Source organism: Juglans microcarpa x Juglans regia, chromosome 7D (genome assembly GCF_004785595.1).
Source record: "Juglans microcarpa x Juglans regia isolate MS1-56 chromosome 7D, Jm3101_v1.0, whole genome shotgun sequence".
Classification (NCBI taxonomy): domain Eukaryota; kingdom Viridiplantae; phylum Streptophyta; class Magnoliopsida; order Fagales; family Juglandaceae; genus Juglans; species Juglans microcarpa x Juglans regia.
This window is the reverse complement of record NC_054606.1, coordinates 19658802-19686548: the sequence shown is the minus strand read 5'-3', so window position 1 is coordinate 19686548 and position 27747 is coordinate 19658802. Positions and strand designations below refer to the sequence as shown.

General features: G+C 37.3%; 1 protein-coding gene across 1 annotated transcript; it reads right to left on the bottom strand.

Annotated features, from left to right (window-relative positions):
* Window positions 1–3393: 3393 nt before the first annotated feature.
* LOC121238410 (protein transport protein sec24) lies at window positions 3394–26973 on the bottom strand. Its single transcript, XM_041135259.1, has 14 exons — window positions 26497–26973; window positions 26156–26221; window positions 23300–23353; window positions 23032–23204; window positions 22714–22900; window positions 21750–21895; window positions 21517–21671; window positions 21117–21198; window positions 20871–20986; window positions 19427–19525; window positions 6104–6227; window positions 4713–4990; window positions 4036–4250; window positions 3394–3930 (listed from the first exon to the last, which is right to left on the bottom strand). The coding sequence occupies exons 1-14, from the start codon at window positions 26822–26824 to the stop codon at window positions 3719–3721; spliced, it is 2235 nt and encodes a 744-aa protein (XP_040991193.1). The 5' UTR covers window positions 26825–26973; the 3' UTR covers window positions 3394–3718.
* Window positions 26974–27747: the final 774 nt, after the last annotated feature.

Below are 27747 nucleotides of genomic sequence, written 5' to 3'. Positions count from 1 at the left end.
GACTTCACATATGCAAATAACATGCTAGATTTTTTTATGACTACATTGAAAAATTCTACAAGGGTAAGAACTCTGTGCCCTTGTAGGGTATTTTTTAGAGGTATAATCAGTTTAGTTTGGTTCAATCCTATTTTAGGCTTATTGACAAATCGAACTGAACCAACTCATTTGATTTTAAATTATCAGAATCAAAACCTACCGTTTCACCAAGGGAACCGGTTCTTCTAATTTTCTTGATCGTTTCTTGTTTGGTTTAATTTGATTTTATAATGATGATTCAATTTTGGAATTTTTTTTAGATTGGTTGGTTTGTCTAACCCGCTTATATATATATATATATATATATATATATATATATATATATTATTTGGAGTCCAAAATATCATGTATATAACTATAAAAGGCTAAAAATAATTAGCCAAAGTAAACTAAATAGTCATTTGATAATTTATAAGATTGAGTTTTGAAGTTTGAGTTCTTATTTTACAATAATAACTAAGGTTCATTGATTGACAACATGAGATGAAGCGAATTTTTTATTACAAGGAGAAATTGGTAATTATCAAATTGAAGAAATTGGTAAAAAATATGAAAATGCATTGTGTATATAATGTTAAAATATACACATGTAAGTATGAGTGTAAATCTTTAAGTCCCGAACTGGTTGATAAGACATAATCAGACCTTACCTATACACCAATGGTATCAAATTGAAAATAGTTTAGGGCAAAATTGGTGATCACAACAAATGCCATTGTCTTTTCATTTATTTTCCACCGGATGGATATATTTTCACTATTTGTTCTCTATGAAATAATTATTACTGCTACATTTTTAGTAAGCTTTATTGTAACGCTAGACATGCTCTAGGTATTACTTTATAGCATATCACTTCATGCATAAACCTAAACTCGTTATCTTATACCAGTTAAGTAGCAGGGTATGTTTGATTAGAACCTACCCAGGATTGGGTAAATCACTATACTTAAATATTTAATTGAGGTGAATAGAAAACATTAAGGTTTCGGTTGAGAGTATTGTTCATGTTTTTGAATCTTTAAGGCTTAAAATTCATGGAAAAGGAAATTAAGACCAAGAGAGTAACCTAGGGCTCAAGATTTAGGTTTAAACCCGTACCCATTAACCCAAGAAAAGCTCAACCTGTTTTGGGAAACCTTAGACCTGTTTTCCCTCTTCACCCGACTTGGTTGGATATAAAAACCCTAGGATACATACACACTTTGAAGCCCTAGGATTTGTGCCACAACCCTTCTTCTCCAAACTATTCTCTACACCTAGGGCCGAGCACCGACCATGTTGGAGTCGGAAAGCCCTACCTCCAACTTTGACTCCGCCTTCGCCTTCTATATCCTCCGCTCCGACTCTGAATCCGACTTGTTGGAGCGGAGTTGAATTTGGGTTTTTTGATTGAGACTTTTTATTGGTTTCTTTAACTTCATATTTAGCCCATTTAAAAAAAAAAAATTGTGAGCTTTCAAATTTCAATTTTTTCAAAAATTTATTTAACATGTAAAACTAATCATTCACTGCTATTTACTTCAATTTTACTAAAAACATAAGTTAACCAAAATTGCAAAACTAAATCATTCACTACAAGTTGAAAAAATTACAAAACTAAATCATTCACTACAAATTAAAAAAGCATAATCAAATCTACAACTAATCACTACCGATTTAATACAACTTACAAAAAAAAAACTTATAAGCCATCAAATATTGTTATTTGTTCCCAACTACAACAACCAACAACACAAATTAAAATCATGTTATTGTCTCATTCCAACAACAAATAAAACCAAACAAATCCAACAACATCCATCATCTACCATCCGTCTAACTCATCCATCATCTATCCTCCAAAATTATCCAACCAACAAGTTCTCATTCCGACAACAAAAGAAAAACAACAACAAAACAAATATCTAGTGCCAACCAAATTAAATGTTCTCATTCCAAATTTCAATCAACAAAAGAACAAAACTCCAAGTGCTATTTCAAGTTGTGTCCGAAGAAAATAGAGCAAGATTAGTGAGGAAATAAGATAGGTCCACATAAATTAATATAAATAAAGAAAACAAAATTGAACAAATAACAAGTTACACAATTTCACAAATGTACCTCAAATCTCAATCATCTTCATGTAGTAGACTCGTCATATTAGTGGTCAATTCTATATTAAGATATTAAAATATCAAATATTAGTATAAAAAAATGACAAAAAATCAAGATATATATAAAAAAAAAAAAAAAAAAAAAAACTAAAAACATATCTCTAAATATATTACCCAAGTCTAATTTATAGCTTTCCGCATTCTCAATTGTATTTGAATAATTTTGACTTAAGCATATAGGAGTAGACTTTAACTAGTTTTGCGTACACAAGAGCCTCTACAATTTTAGGAGCCAAAGAACTCCGGAACGGATCCAGGACACGATCTCTTATGCTAAATGCTAACTTAGATGCTATGGAGGTAATCAGAATAACTAAGATATCTCTTGTCATTAGAGCAAGAATCAGATATTTGGTGGAATTGACCCTCCACCAAATTAAAATGTCGACTCTCTTGTCATTAGAGCAATAATAATTACATATTATTATACCATAGTATTACATGTTATTAACTCATTATACTAGTTTCTAACTTATTTCTATTATAGTCTATAGACTTGTACCATAGGATTTAATTACATGTTATTATAATAGTGTCTAACTTATTTATAACTTAATTATATACTAGACTTAGTATTACATATTATTAGACTAGTGTTGTTATACATTAGTATTACATTGTAGTATATGATGTTCATTGTTTACATATATTAAATTATTATTAGTCAATTTAATTTATCTTTATTATAGTATAAGTATATTATAGTACAAGAACATTATTGAATTTAACTATATAAGTTTTAGTTATATAATTATATAACTATATTAGGATATGATCAATATAGAGATAAAGACATATTTTTATAACATATGTATAATATCCAAGTTCGAGTTGGAGTCAGAGGTCAAAGCAGTGAATCAAAGTAAGAGTCAGAGTGGTCCAACGGGGCCCTTAACCAGTTTTCAAGCTGCACAAAATTAGGGCTTCAAAACACTAGCTCCCTTGGTCTCTACCTTCCTTAGGTAAATAGTGATTTGCCTTAGGTAAATAGTGATCATTTGCTTCATTATATGTATTAAAACCCATAAGCGTATCATGGTATATTGGCATAAATCAAAGGTAGAGCGAGTTCACGTGGGATTAGGGTTACATGCATGAGAATGTGTTGCGTACAGTCATCAACGAAATGACTGCTATTATTCCCAAGCATTTGCGAAAAAAGAAAACAGACAACTGTTGAAAAGCAACTAGTCTTGGCTTGTTTGATTCAACTAGTATTTATATTTAATAAAAGCAGACAAATCTCAATGCTGCCACTTTGCTGTACAAAAGTCAGTATGTGGCTCGTTGTAATGTGCTACAAAATTTGCATAAGGAGAGTTTCCAATTGGTAGAAAGAGTGAATGATAATCACCACCACTAGTCTCCATGATTAGTATAAAACTTGCGAGTCTCGATTCACCTGACAGCGGTTCAAATCAAGATTCAATCAATTCCTTGTCAGATTTTAGCGCCCAGCAAGATTGTATAAGTTGTACCTTTTCCTATGCTGGTTATTTTGTGATTCGGTTTCAGGTACTTGTCTTCTACTTCATGTATTCCAACACGCTGTGGGTAATATCTTCTAGGAAGGAAACAAAACCCATGACACTTGTGTGGCCACTTCCATCAACGTCCTGTTCCTCAATAAGATAGTTCTCAAAAACTGTGGCATCTTCCTGCCCTCCCCTTATAAATATGAGTTTGGGAGTGATACATCTGTCTTGCTTCAATTTGTTAATGGACGTCCGCAACAAACCTGACACATCATTTTGTATTGAAAAAGTGAAGCACGATGACAATTGAATCCTGAGCAGTATCACCTTGCTAGGAAAGCAGCAACAAAATAAAATAATGGACTTACAGTCATGAGGTGGAGGAAAAGGAAGTGCAGGGTCTGCCGTTGAAGAATAAAACACAATAAGAGTTGTGAATGCATCAAGGAAAAATATAGGACTACCACTGGTAATCAGTGCAGCACGATTCAATGAGTGCCGTGGATATGCTTGTTTATCTGGAGTAGAATATGAAACCAGCACCGGATACACAGCACGGTGAAGGGAACTTGGTTCCAATGCACTGCAACACAAATTTTAGAAAATGAATTGAATTAAGGGACAGAAAATTGCACATCTAATTCTCAAAGGTAGGAGTTGCAACATTCGCAAGTATAAATGGAGCAGCAGAAATAAAAAAAAAGTTCCAACATATTCCTAACTTCAACATAGATCTCTGGTCACACTACTTATCAGAAAAAACAAAAAAAGATCTCTGGTCACACTAAATAAAAATATTGTAAGGACATCTAAAGGCTCGTTTGTTTTCGGAGATGAGATGAGATGAAATGAGATTAAAGTTAAAAAGTTGAATAAAATATTATTAGAATATATTTTTTAATATTATTTTTGTTTTGGGATTTGAAAAAGTTGAATTGTTTATTTTATTTTGTATTGGAAGTTAGGAAAGTTGTAATGATTAGATGAGAGTTTTCAAATACCCAAGTTTACAAAGCTGTTCCAATTCAATACGAGCATCAATTACCTGAAAAGGCATTGCAAGTAGATCCGGTAGTCTGGGTGAACACCTTCTTCATGAAAACGTAGAAGTGGATTTCGAAGCAAAGCAAAAACTAATCGCGGTAAAGGCTGCAGTTGTGGGCATTGTGAGAACGTAAAATCCATCTGACCAGTGACTGAATTTCCATTCTTGTACTGAACGAGCTTATAAGCATCATTATATTGAGCTGTGAGGATTACTAGCCAATCGTGGAGCAACATCCTGCCCTCCCTAACTCCTTGCTCCAAAGAGGCCAATATAACCTACAGGGCAAATAATATGTGTCAGTCAACAACTGCTGAGAATGTTGAATGAAAAGAGAGGATGGGGGAAAAAGAGGACCCAAAAAACTCTTTGGCAGTCTTATAGTAATTCTCAAAATATTTGTAATGCTGCTAAAACAAACAGAACCGAGGAAAGTTTAAATACCAGAGAAAAAAAAAATGGTTTGAGGGACGTGGTCATATACAACTGGTAACCATAGTCCACCAAAACGTTGGGATAATGTGTTGTTTATCTATCAAGAATTTCAGATTTCCTTCAACTTGTTTTATAAAATTTAAGTAGGTTGAGCCAATTACTAGAAATAAATCCAAAATGCTCATTGACTCCGGTAGCCCCTGATTTATCAATTGATTCCAGCCGATAATGATTTTCCTGTAGTGGGTAACTTGTTCTCTTCAAAGTACATTCCAATGCTTTAAGGCAATAGGTGGATAAACATGTTGCAACCTTAGGTGAGATGGCATAAAACTAAAGACTAAACGACAGGAAGTTGTCAGAAATGCATCCACTTAGGAGTGGTGTCTACTGATCAACCACAGCAAGAATTTCAGCTTTTCCTTGACTGGCACCGATAGAAATAAAAGCAACATTCCCAAATGCTTTCTTGCATTTAAGCCCCCGCCCAAAACACACACAAACTGAAAAAAGGGGGAAGAAAATAAAGAAGACAGAAAGAAAAAGAAAAAAATAAGGATAGAAAACATCACCAAAACCATTTTTTTTTTCAGAAGTGTCTCCAAATCCATACTCTGAGCATTATAGTAGGATATCAAGGATATCAACCAGTTAAAGGGAACAAAGCTTGCAGTTATTTCCTAATGAAAAATATTTCTGTATTCAATAAGCCATCTAAGTTAACGCAATTTTTTTTTTTTAATACGTAAAGTTAACGCAATTTATGAACAAATCATTCTTGTTAAAAGAACCAAAAATATCATATACTTGAGCATTGATGTTCATTTAATTACTTGAAAGCAACAGCACAAGTGGGTGGGATAAATTGTCCTTCATATTTTCCTCCTGCAATAATATGAAATGGAAGTTTGGAAATAACGTCATCCAGGGGTAGGGGAGAGGATTAAGAAATTTACCTTGTGAACAAGTAATGATAGAACTGCTTCAGGGTCAACACTGTCATAAAGTTCATTGATATTTTGTGCGGTTCCATATTGCAAAGTTCGAATCCTTAGTCGTCGCTTAAGGGAATGCTTGGATCTGCATTAACACTCATTGCATGAAGCAAATTTCTTAGAGAGATATCATTATAAGCAATGGGGCTGGGCGGCAGACCCCCAGAATCCGGCCCTCCCGGCCCCTAGGGGTAACGAGCAGAAAATCCGCCCATTACCCAGGGCAAGCGGGCAGATTATATAAAAAAAAAAATTAAAACATGCGGGTGGGGGTGGGGATTGGGCTTTAGCCCGCCTGTGTTCTACCCGCTTGCCTGCTTTATTAAATATATATATACTAAAAACCAAAAAACCCTAAACCTAGCCCGTCACTTTCTTCTCCTCGAGTCCTCCCTAAGTCCCAGCTGCCTGCTAGTCTATCTTCTTTTTCTTTGTCTGTCTTCTTCTTCGTGTGTCTTCTTCTTCTTCTTCTCCATCTCTGTTTGTCTACTTCTTCTCCGTTTGTTTTCTTCTTCTTCACCATCTTTCTTCTTCTTCTTCTTCTTCTTCTTCTTCTCCGTCTATATGCTTTTCCACCTCTCTTCTTCTTCTCTGTCTGTAGATCGACGACATGGATGTGCAGCTGGTGGCTGAACAATAGGATGTGCTAATTGCCCACCAACAGAGCAGATGGGGTCTTGGCAGAGGCGAGGAGGACGAGTGCGGGGGCAGAAACTACCACCCCCTAGGCAGGGGTAGGGGACGGGTGAGGGGACTATAAGCCCGTTTAGGGCGGGTAGCAGCCCTAACAAGCAAGCCTTTGGAAGAAATATTGGATAACAAGAAATAAATATGAGAACAACAGGAACAAATGATGTGGTGACCACATAAGGCAACAATTATATTGAGTGGAGCCAAATTTTAACAGTCTAAAGAGTAAATAACATAACAAATTGTAGAGAATGCTATTAAGAATTGGATTCTTCCTTGTGTACAATATCCTTTTGAAAGTCTTGGTGAATAGATTGAGCTTGTAGGTGAAGAAGTTAATATCAAAGCCTCAAAACGCCTTTGTTAGAGTTAGGCAAATTATTGACTCGGTGCTTATTGCCAATGAACGCTTCGATAGCAAACTCAAGTCGCGAGTGTCGGGGCTTGTATGCAACCTTGATATGAAAAAGGCTCATGACCTAGTCAATTGGAGATTCTTGATTTAAATGCTCAAGAGATGTGGCTTTGGTACAAAATGGTGTTCATGGATCAAACATTGTATCCTGCAGCTTGCTGCACTATCTTGGTGAATGGCACACAAATGGGTTTCTTCAAAAGTTCCCAAGACTTGAGACTAGGTGACCCTTTATCCCCGCTAACATTTGTTTTTATGATGGAAGCTTTGAGTAAGATGATCTCAAGTATCGTGGAGGGTGGTTTTCTATCCCAATTCACGATTCTCAAGTATCAGTTCACTCAACATATACCATCTCTTATTTTCCGATTACACTAATCTTTTGTGGGGCTAGGCATGATAATATCGAGTCTTAAGGGCTCTTTTTCTATGCTTTGAAGCCGTTTCAGGATTGAAGGTGAACTTGGCCAAATTAGAAGTAGTTCCTAATGTTCATAATGTGGAGAGTATGGGCTCCATTTTGAGATGGAAGATATCTCACTTGCCTATGAAATATCTTGGTCTCCCTTTGGGTGCTCCGTTCAAATCAGAATAAATTTGGGATGATGTGCTAGGAAAAATGGAGCGGAAATTGGCAATTGGCTAGTTGGAAGAGGACGTATTTACCCAACGGTAGTAGGCTCACTTTAATTAAAAGTACCCTCTCCAACTTGCTGACCTACTTCTTATCCTTAATTCCGCTCCCCACCAAGGTGGCTCATCACATGGAGAAACTTCAACAGTATTTCCTATGGGGTGGGATGAATGATGAGTTTAAGTTTCACTTGATAAAATGGGCCACGGTATTCTCCCCTATTTAATATGGAGGATTAGGTATCCGGAATATCCAGGATTTTAACAAGGCTTTGTTGGGTAAATGGCTTTCGAGATACCACCAAGAACAGGGAAGGATGGTGTTCGAATGAGGTGAGTGGGCTATATGGGATGGGCTTTGGAAGCATATAAGAAGAGGATGTGATACATATTTTAGAAACACCCACTTTGAGGTGGGTGATGGATCCAAAATCAAATTATGGCACGACCTATAGTGTGGCAATAGGGCACTCAATGAAGGTTATCCAGAATTCTATGGTATAGCAAGAATGAAAGAAGCCTCGATTGCAGACCTTTTAGTTCTATCCAACCGCACTCCCCTATGGAATGTTACATTGTTTAGAGATGCCCAAGATTGGGAAGTTGATACTTTTTCAGAATTCTATGATTGAGTGTACTCTACTTGTATGAGGGGAGGATTTGAAGATAAGATTTCTTGGCGCTTCTCTAAGAAAGGGAAGTTCACCATCCACTCTTTCTACCAAGCAACGAATACGCATAATGCAAACCCATTCCCATGAAAGAGTATTTGGAAGACAAAGCACACATAAAGGAAATCTTCTTTATATGGACAGCTTCCTTGGGGAAGATCCTAACACTAGACAATTTAAGGAAACGTCGAATCATTGTCATAGATTAGTCTTGCATATGCAAAGAGTGGGAAGTCCATTGAACATCTACTACTTCATTGTGAGATTGCCATAAGCTTGTGGAATGAATTCTTTGCTCAGGTGGGATTAGCTTGGGCGATGCCAAGAAAGTTGATCGATCTTCTAGCTTCCTAGAGAGGCTTTTAGGGAAACAAGTTGATCGAACTTCTAGCTTCCTAGAGAGGCTTTTAGGGAAGCTCTCAGATTGCAGCAATATGAATGGTCCTAATATGCCTTTGGTAATGTATTTGGAGGGAGAGGAATGAAAGAATTTTTTAAAATCGAGAGCGGCCAATTGATGAGCTTAGGAACTTTCTTTTTCAATACTTTATTCCATTATTCCCTTACGAAGATCTAAGGGAAAGGTTGAATCTTCCCATGAAGCCTAAAATCCTTTCTTGGAATATTTGGGGTCTTAATGATCCCAATAGGCATCTTTGGGTCAAGAATCTTTTACATCATTGGAAAATGGATATTGTTTGTTTGCAGGAAACCAAGGTTAACTTCATTGATCGAAGCATCATTACTAGTCTTTGGGGCTGTCCGTTTGTGGGTTGGGTGTACCTTGCTTCCAATGGAGTGTCCGGGGGTATTCTTTTTATGTGGGATACGAGGTTGGTTGAGTCTATTGAGGAGTGTACTGGAAATTATACGGTGGTTTGTTTTAAGAATGTGGTGGATGGTTTTAGTTGAGCTTTTGTTGGTGTGTATGAGTCAAATGTGGACAGTAATGGGAAGGATTTATGGGATGAGTTTGCTTGTTTGGGCAGTTAGTGGAACTTACCTTGGTGTATTGGTGGTGACTTTAATATCACTCGATTCCCTAGTGAAAGATCGGGAGAAGTTCGGCAAAGTCTTGCAATGAATGAGTTTTCTAAATTTATCTTTGATATGGATTTGGTGGATCTACCACTTGTCGGTGGTATGCACACGTGGTCCAATAATCAGGCTTGGTCGTTTGGACAGATTTTTGGTGTCTCCCTCATGGGAGGCTCACTACTCTACTTAGCTTCAAAAGAGATTAGCTAGGGTTTGTTCGGACCATTTCCCAATCGTACTAGATTGTGGGGCATTCATGAGGGTAATAGATATTTCAAGTTTGAAAATATGTGGCTGAAATTTGAAGGTTTTGTGGAGAAAGTAAGGTTGTGGTGGTCCTTGTATCTCTTAAGAGGGCTCACCAAGTTTTATTCTAGTTGAGAAAATCAAAGCATTGAAGAAGGATTTGAAGACGTGGAATGCAAATGTCTTTGGACATATTGATAGTAAAAAACAGTCCATTTTTTAGGATTTATAGGTTTGGAGGGTAGGGAGGTGTGCGCTCCTCTATCTGTGGAGGAATCTTGCAGTAAACTATCTATCGTTACGGAGCTTCAAAATGTGCTTTTAATAGAAGAAATCTCGTGGAGACAAAAATTACAGACCCTTTGGTTGAAAGAACAGGATAGATGTACTAATTCTTCCATAGGGTGGCTAATTAATTCTCATCGTAGGAACAATGCTATTGAGATGCTTCAAGTTGATGGATAGGTTTTGCTCGGATCATGATGCTATTAAGAGCCATATTGTCAACTTCTATGAAGATCTTCTTACAGTAAAATTCCCTTGGAGACCCAAACTTGATGGCTTGCCCTTCGAGACTATCGATCAATCAAGCTCTATTTGGTTGGAAAGACCTTTTAAGGTAGATGAGGTTTTTCAGGTGTCGTGGGATGGCTAAGGATAAACCCCTGGGTCCGGATGGGTTCTCTATGGCTTTCTACCATGGTTGTTGGGATGGTGTTGGTGAGGATATTATGAAGGTTTTTCACGAACTTTATTCTTTTGGAAAATTCGAAAAAAATCTTAATGCAACTTTTATTGCTCTTATCCCTAGGAGAGTTGGTGCAGTGAAGGTGAAGGATTTCGACCCATTAGTCTCGTTAATGTGGTGTGCAAGATACTCTCTAAGGTTCTTGTACACTCAGTCATATGTTGAGAGCAGCTATTAATGGAGGTTTTCTTTCTGGTTTTTTAGTGGGAGGAGTTAATATTTCACACTTTCTCTTTGCTGATGATACTTTACTTTTTTGTGAGCCGGACCGTGGTCATATTCAATATTTGAGGGCTCTATTGTTTTGTTTTGAAGCTATTTCAGGCCTGAAGGTGAATCTTTTGAAGTCTGAAATGGTTTTTGAGGATATAGTGAATAATGTTCATGGCTAGGGAAACATTTTGGCCTATAAGGTTTCTTTGCTTCCTTTGAAATATCTTGGTCTTTCGTTAGGGTTTGCTTTCAAGACAAAATCTATTTGGGAGGGTGTGTTAGAAAAAATTGATAGGTTGGCAGCTTGGAAAAGAATTTATCTGTCAAAGGGTGGTAGATTAAGGATAGGTTTGGTAAGTGGGATGAGACACAAAACTCTCATATCATCTTATCTCATCATTACAACTTTTTCAAATTTTCACACAAAATATAATAAATAATTCAACTTTTTCAAATCTTAACAAATCTCAAAACAATAATAATATTAAAAAATAATATTTTAAACTTTCATCTAAAACCAAAAATTCTCATCAAAAATAAAAAAAATTTTCTGGACTCCTATCCAGAAAAATTCTCATCTTACTACAAGATGATAAATTACTCTTATCAAAAGTATTTTATCTAACCTCCCTACATACTTTCCTTCTTAATTTCTATTACCTGCAGGTGTAGCCTCTCGTATTGAGAAAACTTTACGTAATTTTCTTTGGGGAGGAAGCCAATTTTCATCTTGTAGGTTGGGATAATGTTTGTTCTCCGGTACCTTGTGGTGGTTTGGGGGTGCCGAGGATCATCAATAAAACACTTTTGGGGAAATGGTTGTGGAGATATCACAAAGAAGGGGAAGGTTTGTGGAGAGTAGATTCAAAATATGGGAGTATTAGGGGGGTTGGTGTTCTAATGAAGTCAGGGGGCATATGGTGTGGGGTTGTGGAAAAATATTTGTTCTGGATAGGAGTGGTTCTCCGACTTTTTCAGATTTGCGGCTGGAAGAGGTTATGGTGTTTATTTTTGGCATGATGTTTGATGTGGTGCAAGGGCTCTTAAGGATGTTTTTCCCACTCCTAACCAGATTTCTAGTGACAAAGATGCCGTGGTGGCTGACTTGTTGGTGTCTTCCAATGGTTCTTTCCATTGGAATGTCAGTTTTTTGAGAGCGGCTCATGATTGGAAACTTGGAACGTTTGCTGAATTTTTTGACTCATTGTATGCAATGTCGTTTGGCAATGTAATGGAGGATAGGATGATTTGCACTCCTGATGGGAGTAAGAGGTTCTCCGTTCGTTCCTATTATAAGGGCCTCTTAGGATTCTCTAATGATCATTGCTTTCCTTAGAAGGCTATTTGGAATTGTAGGGACCCTATTAAGATTGCTTTCTTTATATGGACTGCATCCCTTGGGAGAATCCTCACCATTGACAATTTGAGGAAACGTGGTCATATCATTATGGATTGGTGCTTCTTGTGTAAAGAAAAATGGGGAATCCATGGATCATCTATTGTTACATTGTGAGATGGCTCGGTTTTTGTGTCATGAGATCCTTAACCAGGCCTGGAAGAGTTATGGATATTTTTAACTGCTGGACAGGTATTAGGGGAAATGTCTACATTACCACTGTATTATGTGGTATTTGTGGATGGAGAGAAATAAGAGGTATTTTGAAGATTGGGAGCATTCCTTGGATGAGCTGAAGAGATTCTTTTATAATACATTATTTTTTGGGCTTAAGTCATTATTGGTAATGAGGACAGTTCTCATAATTTGCTTATCTCTCACTAGTGCTCAGTGGTACTTAGGCATATTCTGTGTATACTCCCTATGCACTTGGGCTATGCCTTTTCCTATCAATAAAGTTTAACTTTTACTCATAAAAAAAAAAAAAAAAAAAAAAAAAAAAAAAAAAAAAAGTGGCATGAACTTTCACGAATTTCTTGTATCCCTTAACTAGAAGGCATGGGCGCTGCAGTTGTATAAGTCCCGTATACTTGGGCTATTGTCTATTCATATGATCAATAAAATCTTGTTTACAAAAAAAAAAAAAAAAAAAAAAAGAAAAAGAAAAAGAAAAGAGAAGAAAATAATTGGATTCTTTCCTCAAATCCAATCACAAATCTCCTCGTGCTCCAATGTGTCTTCCCAGCATGATGTAATAATCAATATTGACTAATATCAAGGGAAGCAATGAAAAATAATAGGAATAGTCTGAAGCCACCCAGCAATTTCAACTTTTAGTCCAACTAGGCAGTGTAGAAAAAGACGAACGTAAAAATGAAGAGGCAAAGTAATGCTTTATTAAGGATGATCATGAGATAACTAGCTTTGCCATCTTGCCCCCTCTATATGTCAGAATGTCTTGTAAATCATCAAAAAAGTTAACATGCAGCCTTAGGGTTCTGCAACTTGGTATTCAAGAGGGATTTGCTAAAGGCATGCACCACAAGATCAAGAAGAAACACCATCGAGGCTCAGCTGACAGGAGAAACATGGATCACAATCAAAGATAAGGTTTGCAGGTGGTAGATGCCTACCTAAGAAATTAAGTAATTTATCTAATTAGCATTAACTGTTTTTATGTAAGTAAATGGAAGCACACTGCATTAACTAAAACTGATAAGCATCAGTAAATAGGTTAGATGTTTGGTCCATTCATCCAAAACAACAAGACACACAAGTATATCAATTGTTCAACATCTGCTCACTAGGACCAATCTTTTTTTTTGTTTTATATATATAGGTAATCAAGAAGTTTTATTCATAGAAGTAGGCAAAGCCCGAGTACATAGGGAGTATACATGAGAATAACCTAATTAAAGTTTACAATCGAAAGTAGAAGATCATGGACAATTAGCCCATTACAGACAATAAACCCCGCCCATAAGAACAAAGTTTTAAAAACAGAACTTTAAGCTCATCCATTGTTCTCTCGCGGTCTTTGAAGCTTTTATCATTTCTCTTCCGCCAAATGCACCAACACATACATATAGAAATCATTCTCCAAATCATTGCCACTTGTGAGTTGTCGCGGAGGTCTCTCCAGCTTGCAAGGAAATCCACCAGACTAAGAGGCATGACCCATAATAATCCAATTCTCACAAAAAAAAATCATCCCACACGATCATGGCCACCTTGCAACCTCGCAATGTAGAAACAAATGATTTACTAATTCACCATTCTTCTTACACGTACAACACCAGTCCAACATCATTACCCGACGCTTCCTTAAATTATTTGTGGTGAGGATCTTGTCCAGAGATGTTGTCCATACAAAAAAAATTGCTTTTGAATGAGCTTTTGTCTGCCATATACTCTTCCATGAGAACTTGGTCATTCTAGGGCTTGTTAGATTTTGGTAAAATGATCTGACTGTGAATTTACCTTTCTTGGAAGGGCTCCAGATCATCTTATCTCTGGTACCATTTGTCATGCATAGGGAGTACAATGCCTCATAGAACTCTGTGATCGTCTCCATCTCCCAGTCTTGGGTTGCCCTAATGAGTTCTACATTCCATTGAGGGCAGCCACTAGAAAAGAGGCCATCACTGCATCCTTTTTCTCGTGCAATCTCAAAAATGGCAGGGAAGATGTCTTGGAGGCTACATTCACCCCACCAGTTGTCATACCAAAATTTGACACGAGAGCCATCACCCATCACAATATGTTCATGTCTTCAGAAAATCTCCTAGTGTTTCCTAATGTATTTCCATAAACCCACCCCATATGTGCCACCTACCTCATTCGAGCACCATCCTCCCCAAATTGTGAATCTATAATGGAATTCCATAGGGCCTCCTTTTTGTTTTGGTACCTCAACAACTATTTACCCAAAAGGGTTTGGTTGAATTTCATCAAGTTACGAATCTCCAGACCACCCCCAAAAATTGGGGTACATACTAGTGACCAATTAACCAAGTGAAATTTGAACTCCTCCCCCAATCCACTCTACAAGAAGTCTCGTTGTAACTTCTCTATGCGGTTGGCAACCTTTGTGGGGAGCGAGAACAAGGACATAAAATAAGTGGGTAAGTTAGATAGACTGCTTTTAATCAAAATGAGTCTACCACCTTTAAACAAATACAACCTCTTCCAAAAAGACAAGCTGCGCTCCACCTTTTCAACCACGCCATTCCAAATCCTCTCTGATTTAAAGGGAGCACCCAATGGTAAGCCAAGATACTTCAGCGGTAAAGATGATATCTTACATTCCAATAGAGAGGCTAAATGCTCTGCACCAAGAACAACCGCCACAGACACCAATTCAGACTTTACTCTCAAGCCCAAGACAACTTCGAAACTAAGAAGTAGAGCCCTCAAAGATTGGATATGCCCGAAATTTGCTCCACAAAAGATAAAAGAGTATAGTCAGCAAAAAGAAGGTGAGAAATATCCATGGAACCATAATCACCATTCCATACCAAAAGCCCATAGTGAAAGTTGTCTTTCACAAGACCCACAATCATCTTACTAAGAGCTTCTATGACGGATAAAACAAGTAAAGGAGAGAGCGGATCTCCCTTTCTCAAACCACGGGAGGAGTCAAAGAAATCCACCGGAGAGCCATTTACCAAGGTAAATAATCGAACTGTAGAAATGCAAAACTCTACCCATTTCTACTATTTCTCCCCAAAGCCACATATTGCAAGTAAATAAAGTATGAACTTTCAATTGACGTGATCATACGCTTTCTCCGTGTCTAATTTGCAAAGTAATTTGGGTTCTCTAGATTTGAGTCCTCCATCCAAAACTTCATTTGCAATCAAGACCAAATCTAGGATTTGTCTACCTTTGACAAAGGTGTTTTGTGGCTTCAAAATTACATTTTCCATCGTCGTACTCAATCGATTCACTAACACTTTAGAAAGGATCTTGTAAATCTCATTCACAAGGCTAATGGGGCGATAGTCTCTAACATCCATAGACCCCACCTTTTTGGAAATGAGTGCTAGGAAAGTAGCATTAAGGCTTTTTTCAAAATTGGCATTAGTAAGAAAATCTTGAAAACCTACATAAGGTTGCCCTTGATGACTTTTCAAATGCGCAGCAGAAGCGTGGTGGGCCCATAACCCACAAGTCACAAGATCGAAACCTATCTCTGATACCAACTATAAAATACTTTGGGAATAATTTCCTTATATTATTTTTAACTTAAACAAATTTCCTTCTTATAGGAACCTCAAGAAATCTAAACTGGGAAAAGAATAACTAATTAGTTTACCTAATAAAGATACATTCCTAATTTATAATCACTGACTAATTACTGCCTAATTTATAGCTATACAAACTTGGTATCTATACAAGCTTGGTAACTATACAATCTTGATAATTACTGCTATATCTTTCTGATTTTCCAACAGAAACGCATGGTAAAACCGTTAGGGCCTAGAGCCTTGTCACTAGCTATGTCAAGGATTACTTTACCCACTTCATTCTCCTCAAAAGGCCTCTCTAGCCACCTTGCGCACTTCAGATCTAATGCTGAAAAAGTCAAACCATCCACTTTCGGTCGCCAAGTGTGTTGTTCAAATAGGAGGTGTTGGTAATATTGCATGATGTAATTCTTGATGACTAGTTGATCCGAGGACATTGCGCCATCTACCATCTACCATCAACATATCAATAGCGTTATTCCTTTTATGAGAATTAGCCACCCTATTGAAGAACTTCGTGCACTTATCTCCCTCCTTGAGCCATAGCACCTTTGATTTTTGTCGCCAAGAGATCTCCTCCAGGAACGTTACTCTTTCAAGTTCTGTGAATACCTAGCTTTTGCAGGTTCTCTCAGATTCAAAGAGAGTTCTTGCATCCCTCTCCCCCTACAGACCCTGTAGCTCTTCCAAAAGAGAGTGCCTATGTTGCATCACATTACCAAAAACTTGTTTTCATTCCATTGCTTCAAATCCTATTTCAGCGCTTTTAACTTTCTTGCCATTATGAAACTTGGAGAGCCTTGGAAATTGTAGGAAGACCACTATTGTCTAACCATGTCTACAAAACCATCAGATAAGCCACATTTTTTGATTTTTTTTTTTTTTTACTTATCAAAAAAAATATTCTCAAATTTAAAATACCTTCTGCCCCCTTAGATGCCTCCACAATCTAGGATGATAGGGAAGTGATCAGAGCATAACTTGGGTAATCTCCTTTGACCTAGATGGGAATTCTCAATTGTTGGACCAAGTAAACGTACATCCAATTAATGGAATATCCATAAGCTCCTATTCTGAAATGAAATCAGATAACTCCCTCATGGTGGGAGTGATGTGGGACCCACCCGATCTTTCACTCGAGAAGTGAGTTACATTGAAGTCACACCATATGTAGCTTGGTAACTCCCACAAGCTAAGAAGTCCCGCCAATTCTTCCCACAATGACCTTCTCTCCGAATCAACATTAGGGCAATAAATTCCACTGAATGCCCGCTGGAAACCGTCTTCTACATTCATAAAAGAGCAAGCCAGAGTGAACTCACCCACACATTTCTCCACCCTTTCCACCATCCTTTTATCAAACATAATTAGGGCACCACCGGATGCACCTTTGGATGGCAAGTACGACCACCCTACATGTTGATCTCTCCATAAACTCCGAACTAATTCCCTTGTGATGAATTCCAATTTGGTCTCTTGTAAGCAAATAATATCACCATTCCATTGACGAAGTAAGTTTCTGACTTAGAACCGTTTATCATACTCATTCAGCCGCCTTATATTCCATGATATTATTTTTGGCTCTATAAAGCAACCATCTTACCCCTCCCCTTGAGACGCCTCCGGTTCAAGCTCTTTTCCCCCACTTTCATCTTTCATGGCCCGCGTAAGTTGCTTGATCTCTCTTTCTCCTTTTTTAGCCAAGTTAAGGGATGGATCATATTTGGATTGTGCATATCCAACCTCAATAGCTGTGAGTAGTGTCAGAAATTCATCTTCAAAACACTCACATGTAATTTCTACACAATACTTAATTTCCATAACTTTCTGAATGACCCAATCTGATACACTAGGGTGAAACAAGTTTGAAGGAATAGGTTCTTCCCCCTCAACAAAAGTCTTGACCCTCCCTACGCTCTCCCCTCCCTTACTAGGCTCATATAAATCCAGAGATCCATCCGTTTCATCCTCCCCCACTAAATCTGCCCTCTTAGATTCATAAGACAGCTCTTTTTCGGCTTTTGTGACGTTTCCCGGAGTCGGTATAGTGATCTACACAACGCAGAGGTCAGTCGTCAACACTGAAGTCGCCGGCACAACTTTCTGTGGCATCCCACAGTGTTCAAGACCTCTCAGCAACAGATCCACCCCCTCGTCTACAGGCATCTCGAAATAGAGTAAGGTTTCCGATGCCAGGGACATCACCGTTGCTGCCATGGTGGCGAGAACAACCCAGAAACCTCCGGCACACAAGTTTGTGCCACCCTAGAGCACAGTGGCCCTCCCGGTGGTTCAGAGTGTCACATCAATCAATATCCCCATCTTTGTAAAATCCCCAGTCGCAGCTATTGGCGACGCAAGTTCTCCATAGCAAATGTTGCCAAAAACATGCCCAGACGTCACCGGCACAACAAACCCTGGCCGATGTTGTATCGGCATTGCTATTGGCCCAAGATTGGACGTAGAGCCCTTTTTCAAAAACAAGCCCACGTTTTAGCCTCCATTTCATTTTGGTTGAGCAAGTTAGACACATCCGGCCCATACCCACCTTCTTTTTGCCTTTAATTCCTTTTCCTCTATCAGGCCTGAGGGATTTAGGCCCATTCCAGATCAACCCATTTCTGACCAACCCATTTCGAGATACATGTTTCGGGTATAGTTCCTCGACCAACCTTCTCTACAACAGTGGTGCTCTCTGCATGTCCCTTTTTGTCGTTTGCTTTTACCTGTAGCACCAAGAAGTGACCCATACCACCAATCACTACCGCCCATTTCCATGCGCCACCCATCATAGCCTCTGCATAAGGCTAAACTTGCTTCCCCATCTCCTTCCCCTTACCTGTCATTATGTCCAGTTTTGGAGCCAACGTTGGTGTCTGGTTTGCCAAGATATGCATGGACAGAACGTGCTTCATCTCCATGGAAATGCTCTCCCATCCCCTTCCATCCATGCCTGCTGGGATCTCTAGAAGACCTAGCCACCCACTGCCACCATAGTCTGTAACTTCTAGGAATCTTCCAAAATCATCAGAACGTGAGCAAACAATGCCTTAGCACCATTGAGATACATCTTGCAAAACTCTCTTTCTTTCCCTGCGAGAATGAGCTTCTACCATTGTATTCAAAAGCCAACAAGCGCTGGCAAAGCTGAGGACCAACTCCTTAGTAAACTTCCTGTTCTTCTCAGTGATACAAAGATATTATCACCCTTCCAATGATAATAAAATAAAATAAAATAAAAAAATAAAAACTCGTCTCTATTAATAAATGTTTAATCAAGCCCATCGTCACTGCTGAAAAACTCAAAAAACAGCTACAGAAAATTAATTCCAGCAATGTTCACCGGCAGATCACCAATCGTGAAAGTGAAGGAGAAAAAGTGTGCGGAGAGAAAACACTAAAGAGAGAGAAAAAAAAAACAACATTCTTAATTAAAATAAATTCTATTTAGCTGCTGAGGACCCACTAGGTAGGACCAATCTTACCTAGTTGCAGAACTCAATTCTGAATTTGAAAGTTCTTCAGGGGGCACAACAACTGTATATTGAAATGCAATCTGTAGCGTAGGCATTTCTGATCCATGTCTGCAAAATAATAAAATTTGAGCCATAATGGAAAGAACCGTACCATGAATGAAGCAACAGCTTTCCAATGCATTACAGAAGCAATCTTATTCAGGACCCTACAATCTCATATGACCAAGAGTATGATATACCAATTTGTTTTTGGTGGGGGGCATTCAAAAATTCCAGCCTATTGGCACACTTGTGCTCTCATCTTAAAGCACCCAAACAATAATTGATCACTATAACTGCCACCCCTTTTCTTTTGAAGTTCAAAACAGAAACATAATAATTCTTTAAAATTTCCTGAAAGAAAGCCAAGCACCATACAAACATATTATCTAAGGAGAAGCACATGATTAGCAATTTTTCACACTTCTAAATAATCTGGAGGCATGCATTTAGTAGCAAATTTTTCTCCATCTGAATTTCTAGATCGGTTAGGACATTAATGGGTAGTTTCAGAATAAAAAAGTTAAAAATACTGAACAAAGTGTAGTATATTAATAACGTAAGAATTTAAGAATCTGAATTTGCACAAAGGGAGACGAGATTAGGATTTTTTTAAGACCATAAAATTTAAAAAATAAAAAAGTTTCTCCTAGATGGAGTAATGTTAAAGAAATAGCTGTGTAATACCCTTAATTGTGTGTAGGAAGGTGATGAATGGGATCCCACATTGTTTGAAAAAGAAGTTCAAGCCTTTAATAAATTATTCCAAGGGACTATTATAACATTGACAAGTCCTTTTAAAGTATGGGCCCAAATGTGGCTTGGGCGTTTCTTGGGTAGTTACAAATGCTATCAGAACTAAACACAACCAGAAGTGCTGGATTTGAACCATGACACCTATATGATGAAATGGGATCCCACATCACCTGGACAGAAGAAGTTTAGGCCTTTCTTGGATCGTTACAGGAAATTGCGTTTTATTTTCGATCATGGCATTTTGAGATTAAAATTAATGATGTTGATATGGGAATGATTGGTCGGTGAGATGTTTCTATCTAAAACTCATTTAATTGGTGACTACAACATTTTGTGATTAGTTCTTGTTGGTGTTTGTTTGGATGCAGGGTCATGTCTGTCCATGTACAAGCATCTCTATGTGTGTATGTGTACCTGTGTGTGGGTGTGGCATGTGTCTACATACAGTGCAACATTTTACACCAAAAAAGCAATGACAACATGCTAATATCTACATGAACTGACAGACTTCAACTGCTTGGATGATGAGAAGAATCATTTCAATTGTCAATAAGACTTCCCACCTCTTTCAATTGCCATGCCTACTAATTATAACATAATAATTAATATCAGCACAGAAAATAAAAGTAATGATACATACTGAAAAGTAAATATGTACCTTGAAAATCCTACATTATTGGCAAATTCAAAGTCATAAGCATATGTGGCATAAGAATCACAGCAAATAATGTGCTGAACATTTTCATACTGTGGATCTGGGAAGAAATGACCATACTGCAAAAAATAATAACAATAAAAACAACAACAACAAATGATGATGATAATTGCAATTATAATAATAATAATAAAAGCTAAGCAAATTGTAAAAAGTTTCATTGCATTTTAAAATACATGGCATACTTACAGAATTGCCAGGTTTGAATTCAGAAGATGTCCTCAGTCGCAGTATACAACCAAATGCATATGGTCGACTTAGCATACGGTACCTGGACAATGAACATGTCACAATATGATCATGTATGATCCATTCAAATCATTTTTGGCCTATTAATTAAAATTTGAATTATGGAAACATGCATCCATCCTATCATTTCATTATCTTATAAAGATTGAAAACAATGCAAGTACATTAATTTTCCCAAGAAAACATGTGCAGTATGTGTACTATAGGTGTTAGTGCATCCATCTCATCGCTCCTGCAATTTAGAATTATCAAAAGATCCTATCTAATGAGATTGGGCATTTAACAGCATTTTTAAAACACATACGAAACCCAACATTAAATTCTAGCGTTCAATACTCACATGTCTTGAGGAAGGGTGGAATCATCACTATTTGAATATAAAAACAATGAGCCGCCACTTTCAATACTAAGGAACTTCAGGGATGCTAAATCGGTATACTCATTTGTGACAGCAAATATGTCCACACAAACACCTGCTTGAACAGCAACAGCAGCCTGCAAAAGATATGTCAACACTTACATTACCCAAAAGTATAGTCTGGAAGATTACAATAAAAAGTTCAGCCACATTACCAGATCTTTGTAGAAAGGTGTCTGCTCAGGAAGTAAAGCACGGTCGGCATCCTCTCCTTTACTAGCATATTGCTCGCCATACCGCCTTGTGTCCAGCTGCCCAGCTCCATAATCCGGAGGGCCAGATAGAAAGGCAAAGATTCTAGCTGCAATTATGTTCAATTGTTACAATGCATATGTAATGAATTATCTTTTTTAGAACTACATTGAATTAATTATCTTTGAAAGTACATGGCGTGCTTAAGCAAGAGCTTTGTGTTCTATAAAATCTTAAAAAAATTAAAGCAAGATGAGGTTTGATACCATCACTGCTAACTCACCAATGCCCAATATTTTAAACTAATCGAAAGAGGTGTCTTTAACCAATTAGTTAACATTTCAACACTCTCTTAGGCCATATTTGGGAAGTGACATCTCATCTCATCTCAAAACTTCTCATAATTTCCCCCAAACATCACTCAAACACAAAACACTTTCAATTTCAAATCTTCAACTCTTTCATCTAATTATTACCTAATATTTACAACTTTCCCAGACTTCCAAACAAAGCACAAAAAACAATATAACTTTTTTAAATTTCAAAACAAAAATTATATTCAAACAATTTTTTAACTTTATAATATTTTTATTCAATTTTTACTCTCCTTTCCCAAAACCCAATAAAACATCTTAACTCAAACTATTTCACTACTATTCACAACCTATTTCACTAGTCACTACTATTCATAGAATTCTCATCTCATCTCATTTCCCAAACATGCCCTTAGTGAGGGTCAAACTCTCCCCTTAATTAATGGATCCAACATGTCGAACATTTTTAACCAAAAGGTAAAAGGTAGAGTCAGGGTTCGAATTAGGATCATTCCTTTGTTACTATATTAATTCACCAATTGTCCAAAAAATTTAAGCTAATGGGAAAAGATGTATTTAATAATCTAATAAAAAATTCAACAATCCCACATACCTAGTGCAAATGTGCTTCCATATTCTGATCCAAGATAATTGAAAAGGGCTTCCATTGCCACCCCAAAACCCCGTCCACCCATCAAAACACCATCCATTCCTTGACCTGATGCTGTGGTTCTCTCCCATGAAGTTGTAGGTCTAAGTGTTTCAAGCGCAGATGCAATACGGTCCTTGCAGGTTTCAACCTGGACCAAAGTTGCTCAATTTAAAGAATAACTAAATTTAAGTTATTACCTAGACACGATTTTGGTAACTCAGAAAATCATGCACACACAGACAAAGAAAAAATAAGTGATAAACCCCGTAACAGGCATACTGGAGCCAAGAATTGTAGCAAAGGCATGACATCTTCAAGCTCAATTGGCAGGGTTCCCTCCGAATCAGGTGGAATTAGAACATTCTTTACAACTGGTATAGGTCCTTGAACATCATACAACCCTAGTTTGTGGCTGAAGGTAGCAAGCCCAAACAATGAACCAGGTCCAAGAGCTGCAATACAAAATAAGAGACAAAATTCAGCCTTCAAAGAACAGAGTTCAAGCAGGAAAGACATCAAAAATTATTTTTATTCAGCCATTATCAACCTTCCAAAGCTGCCAGCAGTGCACTTTTCGTCAGTTCCAGAAATTCCTCAGACGCTGCAGTTAAATTTGGTAGAATTAAATGATAAGTTGTCTTTCACAATAACCACAAAAGCATTTACAGTATAAAAGCCTCAAAATAACTTTATGAAAGGATTTACAACTTCATTAATGAAAATATTTCAGCCATTCTAGACATGTTTAAAATTTGACTGGGAGCATCCGATAAAAAAAATATGACTCGTAAGAGGCATAGACAGAGGAAAATGAAAATATGAAAGAAAAACCACGTATGCACACACTTTAAATTTTCAACCCTGTGCAATGATGGAGCAAGCAGATCCAATAAGCATTCCAAGGCCATGTTGGCCCATTTGTCCGCTTTGATTTGGTCCACTTAGCATCAAGTCTAGCATATTAATCTCCTGCTTTTGAAACGGGAATAGTCCACTTTGATATGAAGGATCTTAAGAAATTTTGCACAAGATTAGGTTTTTGATAAGTTCTTGAATGCTTCTTAGAAGGGGTTTGACGTTTAAGGACTTGGGGCTTTTTAGGTCATTTTGATAATAAAAAAATACTACATATTAAAAGAGTGAAATGGAGAAAAGACAAGTATGAAGACTGAAGCAGCCCATTCGATCAAAACAAGAAATTACCAGATTACCTCTGAAATGTTAAAATTATGAAAACTAAACCACCGACTTCCTTTTTTTTTATAAGTATAGACCACTGACTTCCTAATGTAAATAAATACAAGAATAAGACTAAAACTCGATAGACTATGAGTTTGTGCAGGAACAAGGCCCACATCAGACCATAATTCAAACAATTCCAGGTTTTGACTTCAGCTTCTTGCTGCCTACATTATTGGTTGAAGTACTAAAATTACTCACTTTTTGAGTGGCATCATTGACATTAGATAAAAAGATTGGGTTTTAAGACTTTTCTTTGTTGGTGAGAACTATGATGACACTAGCACATCCTTCTTTCCCACATCCTTTCCATCCCTTCTATTTTCTCTGCTCCATTTTCCACTTATTCAATCTTCTTGGCAATTGTTCTCTCAAACAATAGATTAGGATTACGTATATCTTGAGGCCTCGTTTGAATGTTGAGATGAGATGAGAAATCTGTGAATAGTAGTGAAATGGTTTGAGTTAAGATGTTTGATGGAGTTTTGGGAAATGAGAGAGAAAAAGTTGAAAAAAAATATTTTTATTTTAATATAATTTTTATTTTGGGATTTGAAAAAGTTGAATTTTTTTTTTTTTTTTTTTGTGTTTTGTTTGGGAGTTTGGGAAAGTTGTAATGATTAGATAAAAAAGTTGAAATTGAAAGTGTTTGTGTTTGAGTGTTGTTTGGATGTTGAGATGAGATAATCTCATCTCAACATCCAAACGGGGGCCTAAATCTTCACTCTTAAAAGTGTTTGCATTTGTTTCAACTTTGTATAAATTCACTTTCCCCCATAAACTAGCACCAAATTGACAGTTACTCTCTAAAAGGACTGTAATCAAACCTTCATGCAAGTTGTGGTTGCTATACTGAAACAAAGCTCAAGTTTAGTTTGAGACTCAATAAAACTTGAGCTACACGGCTCAACTCAACTCTTCTATCATTGTTTTAGTTTTTCAATTTTAAGAAATAAAAAACTAAAATAAAATTTTTGTAAATTAAAACAGCAAGATCTTATTAATTATCCAAAGTTTTATAAAATTAAATTAACAATGCTTCTTTCTTAATGTCTTAAATCCTTCTATTACTTTTTCAATAAGTTCAGGGGTTATGGCCATCCCTTCTTTGTCAACTCATGTGATATCTCATATGATAAGGATAAGGATAAATAGTGTATGGGATCCCACATTGCTTGAGAATGAGAAGTTCTTGAACTTTATAAGGTTCCAATAAGACTCCAATTGTATCATTGACTAGTCCTTTTGGAATATAGGCCATATGGTTTGGGCCTTCCATTGGGGCGTTACAAATGGTATCAGAGTCTATCACAACCAGAAATCTGGGATTTGAGCCGTGCCACCTACAACGAACAGGCCCGACGAGGATGTCGGAAATTTAAGAGAAGTAGATTGCGATACCCCATATGATAAAGATAAGGGTAAATGGTGTATGGGATCCCACATTGCTTGGGAATGAGAAGTTCTTGAACTTTATATGGTTCCAATGAGGCTCAAATTATATCATTGACTAGTCCTTTTGAAGTATAGGTCATGTGGTTTGACCCTTCTATTGGGGCGTTACAACTCAACTCATTGTTTTAGTTTTTCAAATAAAACCTACAATAAATTTTTAGAAAATAAAAAAAACAACATCATATTTATTATCAAAGCTTTATTACATTAAAACAACAAATACTTCTTTCTTAACATCTTAAATCCTTCAATTACTTTTCAATGAGTTCAGGTCACTCTTATAACAGCAACTCAAATTACCTTAGTTCATGCTACTGACAAAAGCACCAGGAGATCATTCGGGAGGGGGGGGGGGGGTGGGGTTGGGGTTGGGGGCGCCCTCTGAATCAAAGCACATTAGTTTCTAGTACAAATTTTTAAAACAAATGGTATGCCAGATTTCACTATTGACAGAACAAGCATTATCTCAAAAAAAAAAAACTGGACACATAAGCCCGAGTAAACAAAACCCCACCTTATCCATAGCTCAACCATCCCAACTAGTTACAGAAAATGCAGTGTCCCCAAACAACATTTCAACTAAAGCATTCCTATTTGTACATGCAAGGATACATCGCAATTTTAACTATTTAACAAAGTAACGAAGTGTCATTCTGTTTAACTCAAGTAATTAAATCAAGAACGTGAAGCTATTAAATTGTAATCTTACATGACAAATCCACAGCTGCAACATAGACCGGACGAGCTTGCGTGGCCTCCTCCTCCGGCCCTCCCGCTGCAAATAGAAACAATGACCACTACTATGACATGAAACCGAACTAATTAATATGTGTTTGTATGTATATGCATACATGTGTATATTTGAAGGCATAACACCCGAAAAAAGTGGTCAATTTAAGGAGCAAAAAATTCTAAATTCTGAAATCTCAGGGTCAATTTAAGCTCTAATGCGTCCAAGGATATCAACTAAAGAACTACAAAAAATTTTACTTCATTTTCTTTTCCTTTCCCCGAAATTTTCTCGGCTGTCAAACAAAGAAAACAACTAACCGGGAAGCTCAAGATCTATAAAGGAGGACATCATCTCTGGGCAAGACTGGGGGCGAGAATAACGAGCAATGACCTCGGAGGACAGCCCATTGAGGGTCCCACAGAGCGAGCAAGTCCAGGACCATTGCTCTAGCTCGCAGTAGGTGTTGAAGTAGGCCCAGCAATTCTCGCACCTCGGTAAGAGATGGCCATCAGATCCGTAGGCTGGAGGCTGACCGTTCTCGTCCTTGACCGCGAAGGGCGTGACCGTCACACCCCAGGGCAGGCCCGACCCTTCATGTGCGTCCGGATCGATTGGGAATCGTGAGAGCGTGGCTCTGACAGCCATAGTTGAGAAAGAGAAGATCTCTCTCTCTCTCTCTCTCTCTCTCTCGGTCAGGGCGTTTCCTCTCCTTTTCTTTTCTTTTGTTTTCTCGCGAAACAAACTGGAAGAGGAAAATTGGACGGAGGGTGTAGGTTAGATAGCCGGAATTTCGCAGCGCACGTTAGCTGCAGCTGTCCTTATAGCTCCACGTTGGTGTGACCCGTGGAGTTTTGCCTCGTCGGAAAGAAACATACAGTATGTTGGGAGAAAAATGATCTTATGCGTCAGCTATTATTTACTCTCACATTCAATATTTATAACTTTTTTCATAGTATGTGAGATTTTTTCATAAAAAAATACTACTTTGTCCACTCAAATTGTCCACTCATTTTGACACATCATGTATTTTAATTTTTTTTAATTTTTTATTTAATAGTTAAAGAAATAACTATTAGTGTATTGATATTTTTTTATATATTTTTAAAAATGTTTTAAAATGATAAAAAAAATATAAATAAAAAAATTTTAAAAAAAATATAAAGAACATTTTGGCCTAGTGGTCAAAATGAGAGAGCTACTTTGAGCGGTAGAGTAGCACTGATCTTTTCATAAGGTGTGATGCGTAGGGTAGTGAATAATGACTGATGAGAATAATTTTTCTTGAAAAAAGTGTAAATCTACTCCTATGTCGATTTTTTACTCCAACACTACACACCTGACATGGCAAACTCGGTATGGTCGCCATGTCACGGTTTTACACCCAATTCCATCGTTGCCCAATCTATTTTCCTCCGAAATGCAAACTCTTCTCCTACACACAAAGATAGCTCTCTCTCTCTCAGCTGCCCCTTCGTCTTCCCCTACATGTAGAGAAAAGTCTCTCTCGTCTTCTCCCTCGTCCTCTCCTATACGCAAAGAAAATGTTCAATCTCTTCTCTTGGGAAAAC